Source organism: Lissotriton vulgaris, unplaced genomic scaffold (genome assembly GCF_964263255.1).
Source record: "Lissotriton vulgaris unplaced genomic scaffold, aLisVul1.2 SCAFFOLD_1935, whole genome shotgun sequence".
Taxonomy (NCBI): Eukaryota; Metazoa; Chordata; class Amphibia; order Caudata; family Salamandridae; genus Lissotriton; species Lissotriton vulgaris.
This window is the reverse complement of record NW_028250369.1, coordinates 165559-188869: the sequence shown is the minus strand read 5'-3', so window position 1 is coordinate 188869 and position 23311 is coordinate 165559. Positions and strand designations below refer to the sequence as shown.

Here is a 23311-nt window from a genome sequence, read left to right as displayed (position 1 = left end):
TTTACCGCATTTGCCTCATAATCCATAAACTGAAGCATAATCTTCAGATTAAAAAAAAAATCTAACTCAAATGTTGCTAAAAATACTGCAGCACGTGTTGCCGCAGAGTTGAAGGCACCTTCACATAGGCGGACTAGTCACTTTCTGTTGTTTATTGGATGATACACTTGTACCACTGAAGTGCAACCTATGCCCAGATAGTATTACTTCGTCATTTTTTTCACAAATCACTATCACAAAAAGTGCCTCATTACACCGCACAATTTGGTTTTCCTTGGTATTTTTAACGCCATCTACCTCGAAAATATATATATTTCTATTTACAGTCAATGTATTTATAGATGTGAAGTCAGGAAGCGTTAATCTGTACTTGTCTCTACGGTTGTGTGGTCGTCCCTGCAGGATGCTATGTAAACCTTGATTCTCTGTTCGAAGGCCCTTGAAGTGCTCGGTTTCAGTTGTTTATGCTCAGTGCTTTCCTGGTGTTGAAGTCTCCACCAGTGAATCTCGGGCTGCTCCTCTGTGCCGTGGGCGAGGCTAGTCTGCACTGCTCCAGGAGCCCAGGTCTGTGTTCTCATGCAGGCACAGCGAGCCGCATTATCACTCCCGCGCAGCAGGGCTTTAAGTGTCATGAAAAAACTGAGGGGGGCTCTCAAAGGGGCGTGGCCAATGAAATTAAGGGTGGCTTAAACCACGTAAGCAAAAGCACAGATTTTTAGTTTGCGTATATTTGGGACTTTTATAGCTGGTAAAAATGGGTTTCCTTCATGCTAAACTTCGATAAAAACTTTACTGATTTTGAACAAACTTAATTGAGAAGGACTGCCCCACTTTACATGTCGTACTTTGAAAAGTTTGTGCTTCTCAAGTTAGTTAAATAGCAGCAACGCAACCAAAGTTAGCCTCCTCCTGGCCTAACAGTAGCACACTCGCACATCTTTCTATTTTACTATTATTGGGTTTACAATGCCAGCAGAGAAGCATCGTCCTCCTCACCAAAGTTTTCCAAATTTGACCTTTTTGAAGAATCAGGGACACCCAAATTGCAGTACAAAACCTAATATCCCCCGCTCTTCAGACATGATTTCCACTAGACTTGTTCATCCCACATCCTCATTTCTGGTTGATCAGTCGCCTCCCGTCACCTACTGATGCCGACACATAGTATAATTCTATGTCACGTGGTGCTCTTCTGCCTTATGCTAATGTACAGCAGCATTTTTTTCCTACCCTTGCTGAATTTGTTTTTTTTAAATTATGGCTCTCTGAAGATTATTCTAAGAATGCATCCTACAGTAAGTGCCTTTTTGTGTATTACCAGTTGTTTACCTACATTGTGTATTCCGAATATTGAGATAATAAGGTCGAATACCCTCTCCCCCTCATATCCTTAAATACTTGTGTAAATCAAATGTATTTGTTCTCTATTTGCCCTCCTAGAAAAATGGCCATACTCTTTTTTTCCTTTTGCAATCAAGGGTTCTAAGATGAGTCCTTCCATCTGATGGGGACTTCTATCCGCAGCTATCTTACATTAGAATATTTTCCAAGCATCAGAGTGGATCTGGAAATTTTTGCGCAATCCCCTTGCGTGCAGGTAGGTGGTCACAGTCTAATCCGTATGGCGTTGTTGGCATAGTTCGTGCTGGAAGTGATCTGTGCGAAGCCTATATAGGCACCACCTCAGAGCTCTGACCTTATTTCCTTCTTTTCTGCGCCATCAGTGCCGATCCGATCGAGCTCCCCTCAGTCACTTTTTGACTGACTTTTTTCACCACTTTTGTCGTCGACTAGTGTGACTTTTTTCAGTTTTTTGGGAGCTATCCCCAAATGAAACCACCGATTCAAACTTGTGGAGCCTGTCATTGACTGATGTCAGTGACAGACTCCCACTTTGTGGGTCTGTTGGGCCTGAAGAGGGACCACAACTCCACATTGTGTACGGAGTGCAAGACTATGAACCCCAAGGCCATCGGTGAGCGAGCCATGATGCTCTCGGCACTCATCATGCAACTCTGTGCGCTCCAGGTTCTGTTTGCTTGGGAGGTTTCTGAACCGCTCTTGGAGTCGCTTGCGTTGGTCCTCGTAAAACCCCAGGACTTCTTCAGGTAAGTCCCATAAGAAGTCAAAACTTTTTTTGGCTTCTCAGCGTCACTCGCATTCTTCGGACGATGTGAGGAAACAATACCACAAAACCCAACCTCACTCTCGGGTGGTTCCTTGGCAGCCTGTGTTGGAAACTGGGTTCTCTCTTAACTCCCCAAATTTCCTGGTGCTGGGGTGACTCCCACCCATCTCCGAAGGTTTTCAGGCTATTCTCATTTTTGGGTGGTGGAACCCCTCTGAAACACTTTCTGGTCCCATGGGTTTGGGAGGGTCCTCACTTGGGACTCGGCCGGCAGGTCCAGGCCGCACTCTGCTCCAGTTGATCCCTTAGGATCTGTTGGTGGATCCGTATCTGCACCGTGACCTCTGGGGACCATTCCAGAGGCACCGTTCCTAGCACTGCCAACGCCCATCGACAGAACCAAACCCATCATGATTCCAGACGCCGATAAGGAACCAGACCTGTGGTGCACAACGTCTCTTCCAGCACCGACCAGGCCCACACAGCCTGAATTGTAGATGAAGCCCTATTTCACTGAAGAACACAAATGAAGGGAATCTGTGTATCCCGATACTCGCTCATTAGCAGAGTCCATGGCTGATCACAACTGGTATGAGAACTCTGCGGACGCCATTGGTCAAGCTACCTCACCAGACACTGGCCTCTTGTCTTTCCTCCCACAGTGGCTTCCGAGGACAGGGCCTCTTTTACGATGTATGTCCAGAGTGCAGCTAGATCTACAGCTGTCCACTGTTCAAGTCAAGATCAATGTCTTGACGGAGGTGCTTCAACCAGGGGTATCCCCATCAGTAACCTTACTGCCATTCAATAAAGCCCTACCAGACGTTCTGCTCAGGACCTGCTTTAAGCCCTGCACAGGCACTCCTGTGCAGAGGACCATTGCTTGCTGCCATTGTCCCGCTCCCGGAAACCTAGCCTTCCGTTCTCACCACCCTACCGCTGAGAGCCTTGTTATCCAGGCCTCAACTTCCTGAATAAATCCTGGTATGTTCACCTGCATCCGGACCTGCCTCGCACCAGCACCCGCCAAGCCGAACACCAGCAGCAACCACCTCAAGTGCATCCTGCTCAACACCCGCTCTGTCCACAGACACACCATCGAACTCTGGAACCTCCTCGACACCACAGCTCCTGACGTTGCCTTCCTCACGGAAACCTGGATGAACGACTCCTCAGCGCCCGACATCGCCATCGCCATCCCAGAGGGATACAAGATCACCCGGAGAGATCGCGACATCCAGACTGGAGGAGGCATCGCCATCATCCACAGGGACACCATCCACATCACGACCAACACCGACGACACCCTGACTACCGCCGAACACCTACACTTCCAGATCCGCACCGACCCGAAGACCACCCTCTGAGGCACCCTGATCTACCGACTCCCGGGACCACGTACACAATTCAGCGAGGACATCGCCGACTTCGTCAGCCCGCATGCCCTCCCCTCCGCTGACTACATCCTCCTGGGGGACATCAACTTCCACCTGGAGAACAACAACGACCGCAACACCATCACCCTGCTCGACAACCTCGCCAACCTCGGACTCAAGCAGCTGGTGTCCACCCCCACCCACCTTGCCGGACACACACTCGATGCCGTCTTCTCATCCAGCAAAGACATCACCTTCAGCCACGCCACTGGACTCCACTGGACGGACCACAGCTGCGTCCACTTCACCTTCAGAAGAACGACGATCCACCACCACCAGCAACAGGTTGCTCGAAGAAGCTGGAACAAGATCACAGCCGACCAGCTCGCCGCTTCCCTGAGCCAGCACCCTCCCGCCAGCTCAGCGAACCACAGCCAGGCCGCCGACACCCTCACGAAGTGGATCAGCAACTGCGCGGACGAACTCGCCCCACTGAGGACCCCGCCCAGCAGACCCGGCAGCAAGAAGGCCCCATGGTTCACCGACTAACTCAAGAGCTCCAAGAAGAACTGCCAAGCCCTCGAGAAAGCCTGGAGAAGGGAACCAACACCGGACAACATGACCACCCTCAAGCTTGCCACCCGGAAGCACCACCAACTGATCCGCGCCACCAAGAAAACTGCATTCAAGGACCGGCTGGACAACAACGCACACAACTGCAAGGAACTCTTCAACATCGTGAAGGAGCTCTCCAACCCCAACGCCGGAAACGACATCAACCCATCGCAAGACCTCTGCAACTCCCTCGCCTTCTACTTCCACAACATGATCGCGGACATACACAACAGCTTCAGCACTCAACCGACGCACGCCACGACCGAACCACCGCCCCCCACCACCACCCTCCGCGCCTGGACTCCGATCAGCACCGAAGACACCGTCCGCATGATGAACTCCATCCACTCCGGATCTCCGACCGACCCCTGCCCTCACCACATCTTCAACAAGGCCGACGCTGTCATCGCACCCCACCTGCGGGACATCATCAACACCTCCTTCGACACCGCCACCTTCCCGGAGAGCTGGAAGCACGCCGAACTCAGCGCTCTACTAAAGAAACCAACAGCGGACCCCACCGAACTCAAGAATTACCGCCCCATCTCGCTCCTCCCGTTTCCAGCCAAAGTCATCGAGAAGACCGTCAACAAACAGCTGGCCGCCTTCCTCGAGATGAATGGATCCCTCGACCCCTCACAGTCTGGCTTCCGAGCCAACCACCGCACCGAGGCCGCCCTCATCGCTGCCACCGATGACATCCGAGCCCTGATGGACAACGGAGAAACAGCGGCCCTCATCCTCCTAGACCTCTCCGCGGCATTCAACACTGTCTGCCACCACACCCTAGTGCAGCGCCTCAGCAACGTCGGAATCCAGGAGAAGGCACTGGAATGGATCATCTCCTTCCTCGACGGAAGAACACAGAGAGTCCGTCAACCACCGTACAAGTCAGAGGCCACCGAAGTCATCTGCGGCGTCCCTCAAGGATCCTCGCTGAGCCCCACCCTCTTCAACGTCTACATGAGCCCCCTCGCGGCCATCGCACGCCAACACAACCTCAACATCATCTCCTATGCTGACGACACCCAGCTGATCCTCTCCCTGACCAACGACCCCGCCGCCGCCAGAGCCAACCTTCACGAAGGGATGAAAGACGTAGCCGAGTGGATGACAACCAGCCGCCTGAAACTGAACTCAGACAAGACGGAAGTCCTCATCCTGGGCTCCTCGCCCTCCGCCTGGGACGACTCCTGGTGGCCCCCCGCCCTGGGCACCGCACCCAAACCGACAGACCACGCACACAACCTGGGCTTCATCCTGGACTCCTCCCTCTCCATGACCAGACAAGTCAACGCCGTCTCCTCATCGTGCTTCAACATCCTGCGCATGCTACGGAAGATCTTCCGGTGGATCCCCACCGAGACCAGGAAGACGGTCACCCAGGCCCTCGTCACCAGCCGACTGGACTACGGCAACGCCCTCTACGCCGGAACCACCGCCAAGCTCCAGAAGAGACTCCAGCGGATCCAGAACACCTCAGCCAGACTCATCCTCGACATCCCACGACACAGCCACATCTCCGGACATCTGAGAGACCTGCATTGGCTCCCTGTCAACAAAAGAATCACCTTCCGTCTCCTCACCCACGCACACAAAGCCCTACATGATCAAGGCCCGAGCTACCTCAACAACCGCATCAACTTCTACGCTCCCAAACGCCATCTCCGATCAGCCAGTCACGCCCTCGCCGCCGTCCCCCGCATCCGAAGAACGACAACAGGAGGAAGGTCCTTCTCCTACCTGGCCGCCAAGACCTGGAACTCCCTCCCTCCCGACCTGCGCCTGACCCAAGACCACCTCTCCTTCAGGAAGAAGCTCAAGACCTGGCTGTTCGAGCAGTAGCAGCACCCCCCCCACCCCCCCCCAAGCGCCTTGAGACCCTCCGGGTAAGTAGTGCGCTCTATAAATGTCTTTGATTGATTGACTACCACACCATCAGATTGGGAATCCAAGAGGCTGGATACAGTTGCTAAGAGGATTTTCTCTTCCGCCAGCCTGGCACTGCAGTCTGTGAACACTGTATACTTATTGGGCAATTATTCTTATACTGTATGAGATTCGGTTGCACAAGTGCTGCCCATGGTCCTGGATGAGGTTCGGGCTGTACTCTCCCAAGCTATTGCTGATGGGTGAAATGCAGCAAAGTTTGCAATTAGATACGGGATTGATATTTGTTTATAGTATTTTTAGAGCGCACACTCTTCTCCAAAGGGATATCATGGCGCTAGATCCTTAGCAACATAGCATCCGGTAGCACAACATGTTCAAGATGGATAGCCAGGTCATCAATTTCTTCCAGAACCTGAGAAAGTTTGAGGTAAGATGGAGATCTAAAGGCAGCAGATGCCAGTGAGTGGCGGCTAGATGATGGAGAGCGGCCACCCATTCTGACTTTTCTGATATGCTTAGAGCTAGCCAGGGCTGAGTTTGCCGAGCGCTGTGCTCATGTAGGCTTGTAAAAACGCACGCAGCCTCGCAAAATAGCAAGCCCAGAATCATATGATGCCCTATGAGCATGGAACAGTAACTTAAATTTAGCTCTCTTACGTACAGATAGCCGGTGAAGTGAATTCATATAGAAGGTAGCTGAACTGAGTCTGGCTGCTGCATTTTGAATGAACTACAAACGGGTAAACAACGTCCACCATTCCCAGATATAAAGCATTGCCATACTCCAGCCTGCTCATAATCCAAGCCTGAACAACTTTTATTCGCCATTCCACCAGTATCCAGCGGAAGAGGTTTCACAATAGTCTGAGCAGGCCAAAGCTTTTGCTTCAATTCGACTTCACCTGATCCTGCATGGAGAGGGAGTTTACTATTAAGAATCCAAAGCTCTTAGCAGTTTCGGGCTTATCCTCCGGAACAGCAAGTTGAGAATATTTGTCTATGATTCCGATATTTTGGCCTCTATCCTTGGTTTCAGTGAAACGGACTACGATCGAGGCTGCTGGTTCTCATTGCCTCCTGCATCCTATTGGTAAACATGCCCATTGGCATATGCTGGATCTGCTGTGGGACTTGGACTCAGTGGGCACAGCATCACGTCTCCGACCTGGTTCACATACCTGAGGGAACTGCAAACAGACTGCAGTGGTGGCTCATGGACGGCAATCGGGTCAATGGTAGACCTCCCCTCTTATCCCAGCCAGAGCTCAGAGTTGTGAGAAATCTGTCACTGCTGAGTTAGGACAGCCACCTGGGAGAGGTGGATATCAGAGGCCTCCACCTCTGAGTCTCAGCTCCACGTCAATCTGTTGGAACTGAGTGCAATCCAACTGGCATTGAAAACCTTTTTTCCTTTTATCAAAGTAAGGCTTTTTCAGGTGTTCATGGACAAAAACACCGCCATGTGGTATTTCAACAAGCAAGTACGATGGGGTCGAGGACCCTATGCCAAGAAACTCTGCACGTCTGGACATTTTTCTGGTGGTTCAACATCTTGCAGGCTCTATGAACACCAGAGCAGACTAACTCTGCTGTCGATGCCCAGCGTTTTCACGAATCATGTCTTCCTGTGGAGCTAGTGCAGGGTCTCTTCTGAGATTGTGGGGATCCTTGATTATATCTATTCACCAACACTGAGAATGCGAATGTCGGCACTGCTGCACTCTGGAATTTCAAAGGCGATTCTTGCTCAGAGACGCGTTTTGTTTCTAGTGGAGTTCAGGTCTCCTATATGGCTTTCCAACTATACCACTATTGTTCATAGTTCTCAAGAAGATCCCACGTCATCTTAGTGGCTCCGGACTGGGCACAGAGAGTATGGTATTCCAAACTCCAGAGCATGAGTATCCGTCCTCCAGTGAGACTGCCCATTCAGCAGGACCTTCGGTCGCAGCAACAGGGCAGGGTACTACACCCGAACCTGTCTATTCTCCACTTTCATGCGTGGAGCTTGAGTAGCGACAGTTAAGGGTGTTTAATCTCCCTCCTCCAGTGTGTGACTTCATTCTGGCAGCCAGGAGTTTTTCCAGTAAAACTATTTTCGCGCGCCTATGGGACAAGTTTGTGGCTTGATATACATCTAAATTGGTTAATCGTCTGTCTGCACACTTGTGCAAAGTTTTTCTTTTCATTCTATCCCTGGCCCTGCAGGCCTATGCTTTGGGCAAAGTGAAAGGACATCTGTTAATGTTATGGGTGTCTTATATAGCGCTCGGCTACTCCAAGGAGTGTCCCGGCGCTTTCGAACCCACAGCAGACTAACAGAATGCAGAGGGAGGAACGTAAAGAAAACAGCAGGTCACTGTCCATAGAGCCATGTCTTCAGGCCTTTTCTAAAGGCCAACAGGTTCGAGGTACCGCGAAGCGACAAAGGGAGGGCATTCTAAAGCTTGGGAGCCAGGTATTTAAAAGAGCGCCCCCCCACCCTTGCTTTCTTAATAGAAGGAACCATGGCCAGACCAAGAGATTCCGATCTTAGGGATCTGACAGGCTTGTAAAAAGCAAGGCGTTTCTGAATATATTCAGCTCCCACAGCATGGAGAGCCTTATGCGCCAGCGTGAGTGTTTTAAAAACAATCCGCTTGCGAATAAGGAGCCAGTGTAGGGAGTGTAAAAGGTCCGAGGCTCTCGCGCGGCGCGGCAGACCGAAGACTGCCCGAGCTGCCGAATTCTGGACCACCTGAAGTTTCTGTAAGAGATAGTCGGGAAGACCCAAATACAAAACATTTGAGTAGTCCAGCCGATAACAGATGAGAGCCTGGACAGTGGTTTTCCTATGCGCAAGCGGGAGCAGGGGAAGAAACTTGCGCAGCATTTTAAGGAGACCAAAGCAGGTGCCCGTCAGACCAAGGATCTGGGACTTAAGAGACAGGCAGTTATCAATTTTGACCCCCAGATTCTTCGCAACCTGCGAGGAGGACGTGGGCGGGAACATGTTCACAGGCCACCAGTCCTGCCACTTAGGGTCTGCCTGACACCCGAAGAAAAGCACCTCAGATTTTCCAGGGTTACATTTGAGGCTGTTTCGCTGAAACCATATCGAACCATTCGGACATCTGTCTGCCATTTCAGTCTTTCTGCAGTTGCCGGACCAACCTTCCCTGTTTAAGTCACCTATTGTAAGTCACCGATCATTAAACGTTTGCAGCATATGTTTCCTCCTACACCCTTCATTTCATTATGCCCCATAGGGACTTATTAGTAGTTCTCCCCTTCTTCATGTGTTCCCCTTTTTAGCCGATGCTCAACTGCTCTCTATGGCTTCTAACTCTCAAAACTGTCTTCCTTGTGGCAATAACATCTGCCAGGAGGGGTTGCGAATTGCAGGCGCTTTCAGTTAAACCTTCCCAAACAAGCTGGTTCTTAAAACTTGAGCATCCTTCTTGCCAAAGGTGGTCACGCCTTTTCACGTCGTGCAGAACATCACCCTGCCTACCCTTTTTTTTTCATGCTCTTCATCCTTCCAAAGAAGAGGAGAGACTCCACCGTCTGGATCCAAAACGAGCGTTATTGTTCTGCATTGATCATACAAAAGTATTCCAGGGGGACGATTAACTCTTTGTTGGATTTGCAGAGGCAAAGAAAGGAAGGCATTTCAGAAAAAGATTATACAAAATTGGCCAAAAGGCCTCCAGGGTAGAGAGGCGCTTCCTCAACCGGGAAGAAGGAAAGGATATGTCCTCCCAAAAACTATATTTACTAACAACCAGGCACCAAAACCCACCAAAAGAAGGTAGAATTAGTGAGGTGGCCCAGTTCCCAATAAAAGGATAGTGGACCTATTACTACCCCTGTTGAGAGCAATTCCTTTCTATTAAATTCCCCTCACACACTCTAATAGTATCATGCGTCATCATAGGGGCACCCTGGCTCCTATAGGCCAAGGTGGGCTCAACCATGTTCCAGGGAGCTCTTGTGAGAAAAGAACAGGGGGGTTAGAGATTAAAAAACACCATTCACTGCAGGTATCCCTTTAATGTGGATAGATATTGGTTATTAAAAATAGTAAGTGGGTATCACCAGGATTTTATGGGCCTATGACCCCTTCGCTCTCGAGCTGAGTGGTCGCTCCCCTGCTTCCCTGGTGACCTGTGGTATCGTTGCTCCGCATTTACTTGATTTACTGCCTCCTAATTGTTGCCTGCAGTCTGCCCTGCTTGCCGCTTTACTGTTTTAGCATATTTAGCGCTATTGCAACTGTAGCTGGTATTGCGCGTTTCTCCACAAGCGCTCCGCTCTGCTGACCCCTCCGCCTCCATTTTGTTTGTTGTGGTCGCCCTCTGGAGCCCACCCCGCCTCCCAGCTGAGCCGCCCTCCCACTAACTACAAACAGCGCTCGGTTACCTGAACGCGCTGTGACTCGCTTCGCTCTCGAGCTGAGTGATCGCTCCCCTGCTTCCCTGGTGACCTGTGGTATCGTTGCTCCGCATTTACTTGATTTACTGCCTCCTAATTGTTGCCTGCAGTCTGCCCTGCTTGCCGCTTTACTGTTTTAGCATATTTAAAGCGCTATTGCAACTGTAGCTGGTATTGCGCGTTTCTCCACAAGCGCTCCGCTCTGCTGACCCCTCCGCCTCCATTTTGTTTGTTGTGGTCGCCCTCTGGAGCCCGCCCCGCCTCCCAGCTGAGCCGCCCTCCCACTAACTACAAACAGCGCTCCGTTACCTGAACGCGCTGTGACTCGCTTCGCTCTCGAGCTGAGTGGTCGCTCCCCTGCTTCCCTGGTGACCTGTGGTATCGTTGCTCCGCATTTACTTGATTTACTGCCTCCTAATTGTTGCCTGCAGTCTGCCCTGCTTGCCGCTTTATTGTTTTAGCATATTTAAAGCGCTATTGCAACTGTAGCTGGTATTGCGCGTTTCTCCACAAGCGCTCCGCTCTGCTGACCCCTCCGCCTCCATTTTGTTTGTTGTGGTCGCCCTCTGGAGCCCGCCCCGCCTCCCAGCTGAGCCGCCCTCCCACTAACTACAAACAGCGCTCCGTTACCTGAACGCGCTGTGACTTGCTTCGCTCTCGAGCTGAGTGGTCGCTCCCCTGCTTCCCTGGTGACCTGTGGTATCGTTGCTCCGCATTTACTTGATTTACTGCCTCCTAATTGTTGCCTGCAGTCTGCCCTGCTTGCCGCTTTACTGTTTTAGCATATTTAAAGCGCTATTGCAACTGTAGCTGGTATTGCGCGTTTCTCCACAAGCGCTCCGCTCTGCTGACCCCTCCGCCTCCATTTTGTTTGTTGTGGTCGCCCTCTGGAGCCCACCCCGCCTCCCAGCTGAGCCGCCCTCCCACTAACTACAAACAGCGCTCCGTTACCTGAACGCGCTGTGACTCGCTTCGCTCTCGAGCTGAGTGATCGCTCCCCTGCTTCCCTGGTGACCTGTGGTATCGTTGCTCCGCATTTACTTGATTTACTGCCTCCTAATTGTTGCCTGCAGTCTGCCCTGTTTGCCGCTTTACTGTTTTAGCATATTTAAAGCGCTATTGCAACTGTAGCTGGTATTGCGCGTTTCTCCACAAGCGCTCCGCTCTGCTGACCCCTCCGCCTCCATTTTGTTTGTTGTGGTCGCCCTCTGGAGCCCGCCCCGCCTCCCAGCTGAGCCGCCCTCCCACTAACTACAAACAGCGCTCCGTTACCTGAACGCGCTGTGACTCGCTTCGCTCTCGAGCTGATTGGTCGCTCCCCTGCTTCCCTGGTGACCTGTGGTATCGTTGCTCCCCATTTACTTGATTTACTGCCTCCTAATTGTTGCCTGCAGTCTGCCCTGCTTGCCGCTTTACTGTTTTAGCATATTTAAAGCGCTATTGCAACTGTAGCTGGTATTGCGCGTTTCTCCACAAGCGCTCCGCTCTGCTGACCCCTCCGCCTCCATTTTGTTTGTTGTGGTCGCCCTCTGGAGCCCGCCCCGCCTCCCAGCTGAGCCGCCCTCCCACTAACTACAAACAGTGCTCCGTTACCTGAACGCACTGTGACTCGCTTCGCTCTCGAGCTGAGTGGTCGCTCCCCTGCTTCCCTGGTGACCTGTGGTATCGTTGCTTCCCTGGTGACCTGTGGTATCGTTGCTCCGCATTTACTTGATTTACTGCCTCCTAATTGTTGCCTGCAGTCTGCCCTGCTTGCCGCTTTACTGTTTTAGCATATTTAAAGCGCTATTGCAACTGTAGCTGGTATTGCGCGTTTCTCCACAAGCGCTCCGCTCTGCTGACCCCTCCGCCTCCATTTTGTTTGTTGTGGTCGCCCTCTGGAGCCCGCCCCGCCTCCCAGCTGAGCCGCCCTCCCACTAACTACAAACAGCGCTCCGTTACCTGAACGCGCTGTGACTCGCTTCGCTCTCGAGCTGAGTGGTCGCTCCCCTGCTTCCCTGGTGACCTGTGGTATCGTTGCTCCGCATTTACTTGATTTACTGCCTCCTAATTGTTGCCTGCAGTCTGCCCTGCTTGCCGCTTTACTGTTTTAGCATATTTAAAGCGCTATTGCAACTGTAGCTGGTATTGCGCGTTTCTCCACAAGCGCTCCGCTCTGCTGACCCCTCCGCCTCCATTTTGTTTGTTGTGGTCGCCCTCTGGAGCCCACCCCGCCTCCCAGCTGAGCCGCCCTCCCACTAACTACAAACAGCGCTCCGTTACCTGAACGCGCTGTGACTCGCTTCGCTCTCGAGCTGAGTGATCGCTCCCCTGCTTCCCTGGTGACCTGTGGTATCGTTGCTCCGCATTTACTTGATTTACTGCCCCCTAATTGTTGCCTGCAGTCTGCCCTGCTTGCCGCTTTACTGTTTTAGCATATTTAAAGCGCTATTGCAACTGTAGCTGGTATTGCGCGTTTCTCCACAAGCGCTCCGCTCTGCTGACCCCTCCGCCTCCATTTTGTTTGTTGTGGTCGCCCTCTGGAGCCCGCCCCGCCTCCCAGCTGAGCCGCCCTCCCACTAACTACAAACAGCGCTCCGTTACCTGAACGCGCTGTGACTCGCTTCGCTCTCGAGCTGATTGGTCGCTCCCCTGCTTTCCTGGTGACCTGTGGTATCGTTGCTCCCCATTTACTTGATTTACTGCCTCCTAATTGTTGCCTGCAGTCTGCCCTGCTTGCCGCTTTACTGTTTTAGCATATTTAAAGCGCTATTGCAACTGTAGCTGGTATTGCGCGTTTCTCCACAAGCGCTCCGCTCTGCTGACCCCTCCGCCTCCATTTTGTTTGTTGTGGTCGCCCTCTGGAGCCCGCCTCGCCTCCCAGCTGAGCCGCCCTCCCACTAACTACAAACAGCGCTCCGTTACCTGAACGCACTGTGACTCGCTTCGCTCTCGAGCTGAGTGGTCGCTCCCCTGCTTCCTTGGTGACCTGTGGTATCGTTGCTTCCCTGGTGACCTGTGGTATCGTTGCTCCGCATTTACTTGATTTACTGCCTCCTAATTGTTGCCTGCAGTCTGCCCTGCTTGCCGCTTTACTGTTTTAGCATATTTAAAGCGCTATTGCAACTGTAGCTGGTATTGCGCGTTTCTCCACAAGCGCTCCGCTCTGCTGACCCCTCCGCCTCCATTTTGTTTGTTGTGGTCGCCCTCTGGAGCCCGCCCCGCCTCCCAGCTGAGCCGCCCTCCCACTAACTACAAACAGCGCTCCGTTACCTGAACGCGCTGTGACTCGCTTCGCTCTCGAGCTGAGTGGTCGCTCCCCTTCTTCCCTGGTGACCTGTGGTATCGTTGCTCAGCATTTTCTTGATTTACTGCCTCCTAATTGTTGCCTGCAGTCTGCCCTGCTTGCCGCTTTACTGTTTTAGCATATTTAAAGCGCTATTGCAACTGTAGCTGGTATTGCGCGTTTCTCCACAAGCGCTCCGCTCTGCTGACCCCTCCGCCTCCATTTTGTTTGTTGTGGTCGCCCTCTGGAGCCCGCCCCGCCGCCCAGCTGAGCCGCCCTCCCACTAACTACAAACAGCGCTCCGTTACCTGAACGCGCTGTGACTCGCTTTGCTCTCGAGCTGAGTGGTCGCTCCCCTGCTTCCCTGGTGACCTGTGGTATCGTTGCTCCGCATTTACTTGATTTACTGCCTCCTAATTGTTGCCTGCAGTCTGCCCTGCTTGCCGCTTTACTGTTTTAGCATATTTAAAGCGCTATTGCAACTGTAGCTGGTATTGCGCGTTTCTCCACAAGCGCTCCGCTCTGCTGACCCCTCCGCCTCCATTTTGTTTGTTGTGGTCGCCCTCTGGAGCCCGCCCCGCCTCCCAGCTGAGCCGCCCTCCCACTAACTACAAACAGCGCTCCGTTACCTGAACGCGCTGTGACTCGCTTCGCTCTCGAGCTGAGTGGTCGCTCCCCTGCTTCCCTGGTGACCTGTGGTATCGTTGCTTCCCTGGTGACCTGTGGTATCGTTGCTCCGCATTTACTTGATTTACTGCCTCCTAATTGTTGCCTGCAGTCTGCCCTGCTTGCCGCTTTACTGTTTTAGCATATTTAAAGCGCTATTGCAACTGTAGCTGGTATTGCGCGTTTCTCCACAAGCGCTCCGCTCTGCTGACCCCTCCGCCTCCATTTTGTTTGTTGTGGTAGCCCTCTGGAGCCCGCCCCGCCTCCCAGCTGAGCCGCCCTCCCACTAACTACAAACAGCGCTCCGTTACCTGAACGCGCTGTGACTCGCTTCGCTCTCGAGCTGAGTGGTCGCTCCCCTGCTTCCCTGGTGACCTGTGGTATCGTTGCTCCGCATTTACTTGATTTACTGCCTCCTAATTGTTGCCTGCAGTCTGCCCTGCTTGCCGCTTTACTGTTTTAGCATATTTAAAGCGCTATTGCAACTGTAGCTGGTATTGCGCGTTTCTCCACAAGCGCTCCGCTCTGCTGACCCCTCCGCCTCCATTTTGTTTGTTGTGGTCGCCCTCTGGAGCCCGCCCCGCCTCCCAGCTGAGCCGCCCTCGCCCCTCCCCCTCCACTATCCATATATGACAGTAGCTCCCGCGCGCAGCGTTCACGCGCAGCGATCGCGCCCAATTCGCGCCGAAGGTGCGCCAAAGGTAAGCCCGTCTACGCCCGTCCGCGCCTGGACCGCGCCCAGCGCCATACCCCCTGTCCCTCGCATTGCCCAACCATCCCGCATTACCTACGATGCCCCCACCCTCCTAGCCCTTAACCCCGGCCGCTCCCCCAACTGCGTCCAAGCCGCTCCTGGACACACCCATGGACCTTTCTCATGCTACTCCTGCAAATTCAGCGGCACCCACATCTATTCCACTAAGATCACCCCACAGACTTCTGATCCAAACAACCTACAATGCATCCTGCTCAACACCCGTTCGGTTCACAGGCACGCTATCGACCTCTGGAATCTACTAGACACCATCTCTCCGGACGTCGCCTTCCTAACAGAAACATGGATGAACGCCTCTTCCGCCCCAGACATCACCATTGCCATCCCAGAAGACTATAAGATCATACGCAAGGACCGTACCGGCCACACAGGAGGAGGGATCGCTATCGTCCACAAAAAATCCATCCACATCTCAACCAGCTCCAACGCCAATCTCGCCAACTCTGAACACCTTCACTTCCAGATCCACACCGACCCCAAAACCACACTCAGAGGCACCCTCCTTTACAGACCTCCAGGACCCCGCGCACAATTTAGTGAAGACATCACGGATTTTATCACCCCACACGCCCTCCCATCCAAAGATTACATCCTTCTGGGAGACCTCAATTTTCACCTTGAAAAGAACAACGACCATAACTCCACCACCCTTTTGGACAACCTCGCCAACCTCGGACTTATACAACTGGTCACTTCCCCCACCCACATCGCAGGTCACACACTCGACCCTATCTTCACCTCCTGCAACCATGTCTCCTTCAGCCACACTTCGGCTCTCCTCTGGACTGACCACAGCTGCGTCCACTTTACCTACAACAAGCCCAAACACAACAACCACCCCCAACCAACTCTACAAAGAAACTGGAACAAAATCACCATCGACCAGATCTCCTCATCGCTTCTTCAAAACGCCCCAGCCCACTCCTCAAACCCAGACCAAGCCGCCACCAACCTCACCCTATGGTTATCCAACAGCGCCGACATCCTAGCACCACTGAAAAAACGACAAATCAAACTTGGCAGCAAGAAAGCCTCCTGGTTCAACGATGATCTTAAGAAATCCAAGAAACTCTGCCGCTCCCTGGAGAAGGCCTGGAAAAAAGACCCAAACACCATCACCAAGGAAGCCTTCAAAAACGCCACTCGCACACACCACCAACTGATCCGAAAAGCAAAGAAAACCGCCTTCAAGGACCGACTAGATAGCAACGCCCACAACAGCAAGGAACTTTTCAACATCGTCAAGGAATTCACCAATCCCTCGGCCAACTCCGACATCACCCCCTCTCAAACCCTCTGCGACTCCCTAGCTTCATTCTTCCACAACAAAATTGCAGACATCCACAACAGCTTCGACAACAAACCGGGAGACCAATCCACCCAACCATCCGCTGGACCTTCACCACCCTCGAACATCCTTAATGACTGGAACCCAATCTCCACTGAGGACACTATCCGCCTGATGAACTCCATTCACTCAGGATCCCCCACAGACCCATGCCCTCACCACATCTTCAACAAAGCAGACTCCATCATAGCACCGCACCTCAGAGACATCATCAACTGCTCCCTCAACTCCGCCACCTTCCCGGAAAGCTGGAAACACGCAGAACTCAGCGCCCTTCTGAAAAAACCCACAGCGGACCCCACCGAACTCAAAAACTACCGTCCCATCTCGCTCCTCCCATTCCCGGCCAAAGTCATCGAGAAAGCTGTCAACAACCAGCTCGCCGCCTTCCTCGAAGCCAACAACTCCCTCGACTCCTCACAGTCCGGCTTCCGAGCCAAACACAGCACTGAAACCGCACTCATCGCAACAACAGACGACATTCGGACCCTACTGGACAATGGAGACACAGTCGCCCTCATCCTCCTCGACCTCTCCGCAGCCTTCGACACAGTCTGTCATAACACCCTTCTACAGCGCCTCAGAAACATCGGAATCCAAGGAAAAGCACTAGAATGGATCACCTCGTTCCTCACCGGAAGAACCCAGAGAGTCCGCCTTCCACCATTCAAGTCAGAGGCTACTGAAGTCATCTGCGGCGTTCCACAAGGATCCTCACTCAGCCCCACCCTTTTCAACGTATACATGAGCCCCCTCGCTACCATCGCACGCCAACACAACCTCAACATCATCTCCTACGCGGATGATACTCAACTGATCCTATCACTCACCAATGACCCTCACACCGCCAAAACTAACCTACACGAAGGAATGAAAGAAGTCGCCGAATGGATGAAACATAGCCGTCTGAAACTGAACTCTGACAAAACAGAAGTCCTTATCTTAGGTACCTCCCCCTCTGCATGGGACGATTCTTGGTGGCCAGAAGCCCTTGGAAAAGCACCCATCCCGACAGACCACGCACGGAACCTGGGCGTCATCCTGGACTCCTCACTTTCGATGCACAAACAAGTCAACGCCGTCTCTTCATCCTGCTTCAACATCCTTCGCATGCTCAAAAAAACATTTTGTTGGATCCCCACCGAAACTAGGAAAACGGTCACCCACGCCCTGGTCACGAGCCGACTGGACTACGGAATCACCCTATACGCCGGCACTACCGCTAAACTCCAGAAAAAACTCCAACGAATCCAAAACGCCTCAGCCAGGCTCATATTAGACATCCCGCGTAAAGAACATATCTCTGGTCACCTGAAGAACCTCCACTGGCTACCCGCCAATAAGAGGATCACCTTCCGGCTCCTAACCCATGCACACAAAGCACTCTACGAAATCGGACCAGAATGCCTCAACACTCGACTGTCCTTCTACTCTCCTTCCCGCCAGCTACGATCATCCAACCAAGCCCTTGCCACTGTACCCTGCATCAATAAAGCCACCATGGGAGGTAGATCCTTCTCCTACCTGGCTGCTAAAACCTGGAACTCCCTTCCCACTCACCTTCGCCTCACTCAGAATCACCTAGCATTCAGAAAGAAACTTAAAACGTGGATATTTGACAAGTAATTCCCCTCCCCTCCTCAAGCGCCTTGAGACCCTCTGGGTATGTAGAGCGCTATACAAATTCTTAGACTTGACTTGACTGACTTGTATGCCAACATGCTTCAGCCCATGTATAGGCCTAAGGGTCCACGGTTTTCTTCAGCGGACAGATGAGAATGGTGTCCCTTTCTGCAATGCTAACAAACAAATGATAAAGATTCAAAAAATTATTATTAGAATATCATACAGACGCCGAGTGGATATACTTATCCTAAGTCAGACGTTCTCTGGTAGGGATGTCCAACCAATTCTAGGTTGACTGCACGCCTCACACAAGTGTGGAAAAGAGGGGAGGTCTTGTAGGCACACAATCATCAAAGATCCCTGCCCCCCTCTGTCACCTACTCGGTCCGCAACTCGCATCGCTTCTCCTCTGCTTGGCTCTGTGCTTCTGGTGCAGAAAAACAGTCTAGAACTGAGCTCAGCGCACTTGGATGGTGCCTATCTAAGCACTGCACATGCCACTTCATTTGCGGAGGATGTCCCGCGGGACCGACGAATGCCGCATAACGACTCGCAAGGGATTGCACAAAATATCCGATCCAGTCTGACTCCTGGGAAATATTCTAGATAGTCTCTACCAGATAAGGCATGGCCGAAGGTAAGTAACTTGTTCTTCCACACAACACCTTTTTAGTTTTCGGTTTCTCTCGGTCCGAGCAGGATAGCTAGGCTCTCCCCCCTTTCACGTATGCATGTGTGACTTGCATTGTCGATGCTTTAGTATTATGTTTAGTTGGCCATTCTTTTACTTTAAACCATTTATTTTTTTTACCTTTTGCTGCATTCAGTTTCGGGAGGACACAACTTCTCTGCTGGCTTTGTAAACCCAATGATAGAAAAATATAGAAATCTTCCAGTGTTTTTTGCCGGGACATTATGAGGCTAACGTTGGTTCCTTTGGTGATATTTAATTAACTTGAGACACAAACGTGAAGTCCATGCTCAACCAGCAGGTGCTGTAACCACTTGAACATGTGAAATTAATTAAAAATACAAACTGCTGTAGTTTAAGGAGATAGTCAGGCCACCTCCTCTCATATTAACTGTGCTGTTAGGTAAGAGTTTTCTGTGATAGGAAATATGAGACCAGCTTTCAATCAATTAGCATTTGTAGAGCGAGGCACTGTCGCCCCTGGGGGTAGCTGGGTGTCTGAGGTCTCCGTTAGGTGAACTGTCGTAGGAGGAGCAAATTTCCTCTCAACTGCTGGTCTAAAATAATTCACTCTGCCTATATTAATGGGTCTTTGTAAAGTAATTCTACAAACTGGGTGATTGGCACTTTGCTATTTCAATATATTAGTTACTGGATTTATTTTTTTCTTTGTAGGACCAAATTCCAGACGACTGTCACCATGGCCACGACCAGTCAATGGATGGGACCACGCAAAGGTACAGACATGTGTTATTAGCAATGGCCCTGGTATGCGGTGCATGGCATGGTGGGTAGTGGGTGGAGGGAGGGGAAGGTCAGAAGAATGGTTTCCATATGAATGTTTAACGTTACTTTCCTTAATTACACTACATACTGAACCTCCGTCTCTTTTGGTTATTTATATATTTAAGAATGTATTTAAGATTTATATAGTCCAAGTCATTGGGTGAGCACGAAGGGAGAGAACTAGCTCGGGAAATTTATAGAGAGAGCATGGGTTGAAGGGCGTGTCACATTGGGCGATTGATGACCTTCTAGTTGAGGTGTCTGTTGAGGAGGAGATCCTTTAGCTGTCTCTTAAAGCTCAAGAAGGATGGGTTTGTCCTGATGTGTGTTGGTATGGAGTTCCAGATTTTGGGGAAATTGGTTGAGAACACGCGTGTCCGAGTTTTTTGTTTATGGACTTAGGGTGGAATGAAGAGTAGGGTGTATGAGCTTCTTGGGTTTCTCGTCTGACCTGCTGTTTTGAGTTTTGAGGCAAGGTAAGCAGGTTTCCCTGTGTGTAAGGCTTTGTGAGTGAGACAAGCAGTTCTGAAGCTGCATCGGGCTTCCATCGGGAACCTTTTCGGTTCTTTCAGAGCAAGGGAGACGTGGTCCTATTTTATTTATCCTGTGACCATTGTGGCTGTTGTATTGAGAGTGGTTCTGAGTAGAGCAAGGTGGGAGTCAGCAGCTCCTGTTATGGTGGCGTTCCTGTAGTCTAATCTAGACCGCACTAGAGCCTGCGTGGCGGACTTGAGATAATTGGGTGGTAGGTAGGGTTAGATTTTGTTTAGCAGTTTTTGGTTGTAACAGGCACTCTTCGCACTGTTCTTTATGTGATTTTTCATGGACCGTTTGGGGTCCAGACTGATTCCTTGAGATTTGACGGAGTTAGCTAGGGTTAGATTGCAGTTAAGAGTGTCTATGTAGTTTATCCAATTTTGCACTTGGGGTTACACATATGATTTTGATATGAGGAGAATTTCGGTCTTGTCTTGGTGGAGTTTTGGGTGGTTACGAGATAACCAGTGTCGGACTTCTTTGAGGGTGGAGTTTAGCCTTGTATGTTTTCTAGTGAGGAGATTTCCATGTACAACTGGGCGTCCTCTGCGTATAGTTGGAAGGGGATGTTTGCTTCATTGAGGGTGACAGTGAAAGGTTCCATGTAGGTATTAAACTGAGTGGGCGAGAGGACTGAGCCTAGCGGGACAGCCTGGATTATTGCCGTTGAAGCAGAGGTCTAGTTGCTTATTTTTATTAGTTGAGAGCGATTTTGTAGGAAGAAGAGCTTGGTGAATTTATCACACCTTTCTTTGGATATCTGAGGGTTTTTTGGTGCTGGGTTGGCGGTTTGATGTTTGATGATGTTGAAGAATTCTCTGTTTTTTTCTTTTGTCCAGGGCGTTGCAGAAGAAGGATTCTTTTTCATTCATGGATGTGTTTTTTTATATTTCCTGCGTTCTCTACTGAACCAGTCCAGGTGGTTTGTGGAAGGATCCTTTCGCCAGAGTCTTTCCACTGTTCTGAGCTGTTTTCTTTTCATGTTCAGCTCTTTGTTGAACCAAGATCTCAATGGTGTGTTTCTCATCATTTTTAGTTTTTAAGGGGCTACTTGGTCCAGTTTGAAGGTCATTGTTGAGTTGTAGTTATTGGTGAGTTTAGTTGTGGAGAGGTTCTTCGATGGGGGTGGGGGAGCTAGTTGAGCTAACATTCTTTAAGGACCGCTAATGGAACCTGACATATATTTCTTGTCCATTGGAAGGTTTTTTGGAGTGCGGGTTGGGTTTGGAAGACACTTTGTTGAAGGGGAAGAAAACTACGTGGTTGTCCGGGGAGGATGTTGTTAATTTTTTGTGCACTATGATAGCATCTAAGGTTGAGCCTTCGTTTTACTTTAGCCGTTGCAGTGCTGGTAGAGGTTTTTGCTGAGCAAGAGGTCATTTAAGGATGGATCTTGGAGGGGGGGTTGTCCTATTAGCTGCCAGGTTGTAATGTTTGGCTAGTTACTCCGCCTCACTCAGACATTGTGGTGCTTAATCTTTTAGGCCTTTGAGCTTTGTTGTTGAGAGGCATAGTGGACCAGCTGCGTGGTTGTGCCCTCGCTAGCCTTGGAGTTTGGTGGTTGCTGCATTTAGTGGGGTGGTGGTGATGGGCAGCGGAATCAGGACGTGAGTTTAGTTTCATTGAGATATTAGTAAGATCCTGTAGTCACCTACCTACTCTGTATCCAAGCGGAAGGCATCAGTTTCGCAGTCACGCACCAGCCAAGCAGCGCATCAGCCTCCCAGCCCACCTCTCGCCGCACCCGCTCCGCGGGTGCCGCTTCACTGGTGGGTGCTGGTAGAGGCAGCATCTTGAAGGACTGAGGCAAGGACACCGGCAGCAAGGCAGCAAGGCGGTAAGGGGCGCGAGGGACCAGCGGGGCTGCGAGCGTGCGGGGACTTCATTACCCAGAAGTCCCTGCAAGACCAAGGAAGAGCTTCCGGTCCGCTCTCCCTGCTGGCCCGCCCCCCGCCCATCAAAGTCCGCTATAAGCGTCCCTCTACCTCTACTCTGTGGGACACCTACCTACTCTGTATCCAAGCGGAAGGCATCAGTTTCGCAGTCACGCACCAGCCAAGCAGCGCATCAGCCTCCCAGCCCACCTCTCGCCGCACCCGCTCCGCGGGTGCCGCTTCACTGGTGGGTGCTGGTAGAGGCAGCATCTTGAAGGACTGAGGCAAGGACACCGGCAGCAAGGCAGCAAGGCGGTAAGGGGCGCGAGGGACCAGCGGGGCTGCGAGCGTGCGGGGACTTCATTTCCCAGAAGTCCCTGCAAGACCAAGGAAGAGCTTCCGGTCCGCTCTCCCTGCTGGCCCGCCCCCCGCCCATCAAAGTCCGCTATAAGCGTCCCTCTACCTCTACTCTGTGGGACACCTACCTACTCTGTATCCAAGCGGAAGGCATCAGTTTCGCAGTCACGCACCAGCCAAGCAGCGCATCAGCCTCCCAGCCCACCTCTCGCCGCACCCGCTCCGCGGGTGCCGCTTCACTGGTGGGTGCTGGTAGAGGCAGCATCTTGAAGGACTGAGGCAAGGACACCGGCAGCAAGGCAGCAAGGCGGTAAGGGGCGCGAGGGACCAGCGGGGCTGCGAGCGTGCGGGGACTTCATTTCCCAGAAGTCCCTGCAAGACCAAGGAAGAGCTTCCGGTCCGCTCTCCCTGCTGGCCCGCCCCCCGCCCTTTACGCCTCCTACTTAACAACATCTCTCTCCCGCAGCGCGGGACGCAGCTCGGGCGAAGACTGGACGGCCCCGGCCCTGTCACCCTGCACTCCACGTCGACCCCCTAGTCCCCCACGAATTCTAACGCACATCACTGGGACTCATGATGCGTCCCAAAACAAGAAGCGCGTCCAAGAAAGCGACACTGGTGACGCAAGTGACCGGCCCTATAGACCTTTTCATATCCAGGGTCAATGACACCATTGACAAGAGCATCATCCTACTGGAGAAAAGAGTCTCTTTGGACCTCATGCAGGCAAAACGATCTTCGCTCGGTTCACTTGCCACCGCAAACTCCCCCGTTCACCAGGTGGCTAATAACTGCTCCCTACCATTGCCATTAACCATCGTTCCTACAATGACTGTTCCAAATTCCGTAGATTTATCCGTAACCCAATCGGACTCTGATCAATCATACGTCGATCTCGACGCAACCCCAGATTTAGAAGCCTGTCAATCACCGGCTGAGAAACTAGACCAGAGTGCCATCA

General features: G+C 51.8%; 1 protein-coding gene across 1 annotated transcript in view; it reads left to right on the top strand.

Annotated features, from left to right (window-relative positions):
• LOC147663278 (5-azacytidine-induced protein 2-like) overlaps positions 1 to 23311 on the top strand; it is a 210181-nt gene that overhangs the window by 139375 nt on the left and 47495 nt on the right. The window contains exon 7 of the mRNA XM_086950565.1: positions 19472 to 19533. Within this exon, the coding sequence (XP_086806691.1) occupies positions 19472 to 19533 (62 nt within the window). The remainder of the gene's footprint in view (positions 1 to 19471; positions 19534 to 23311) is intronic.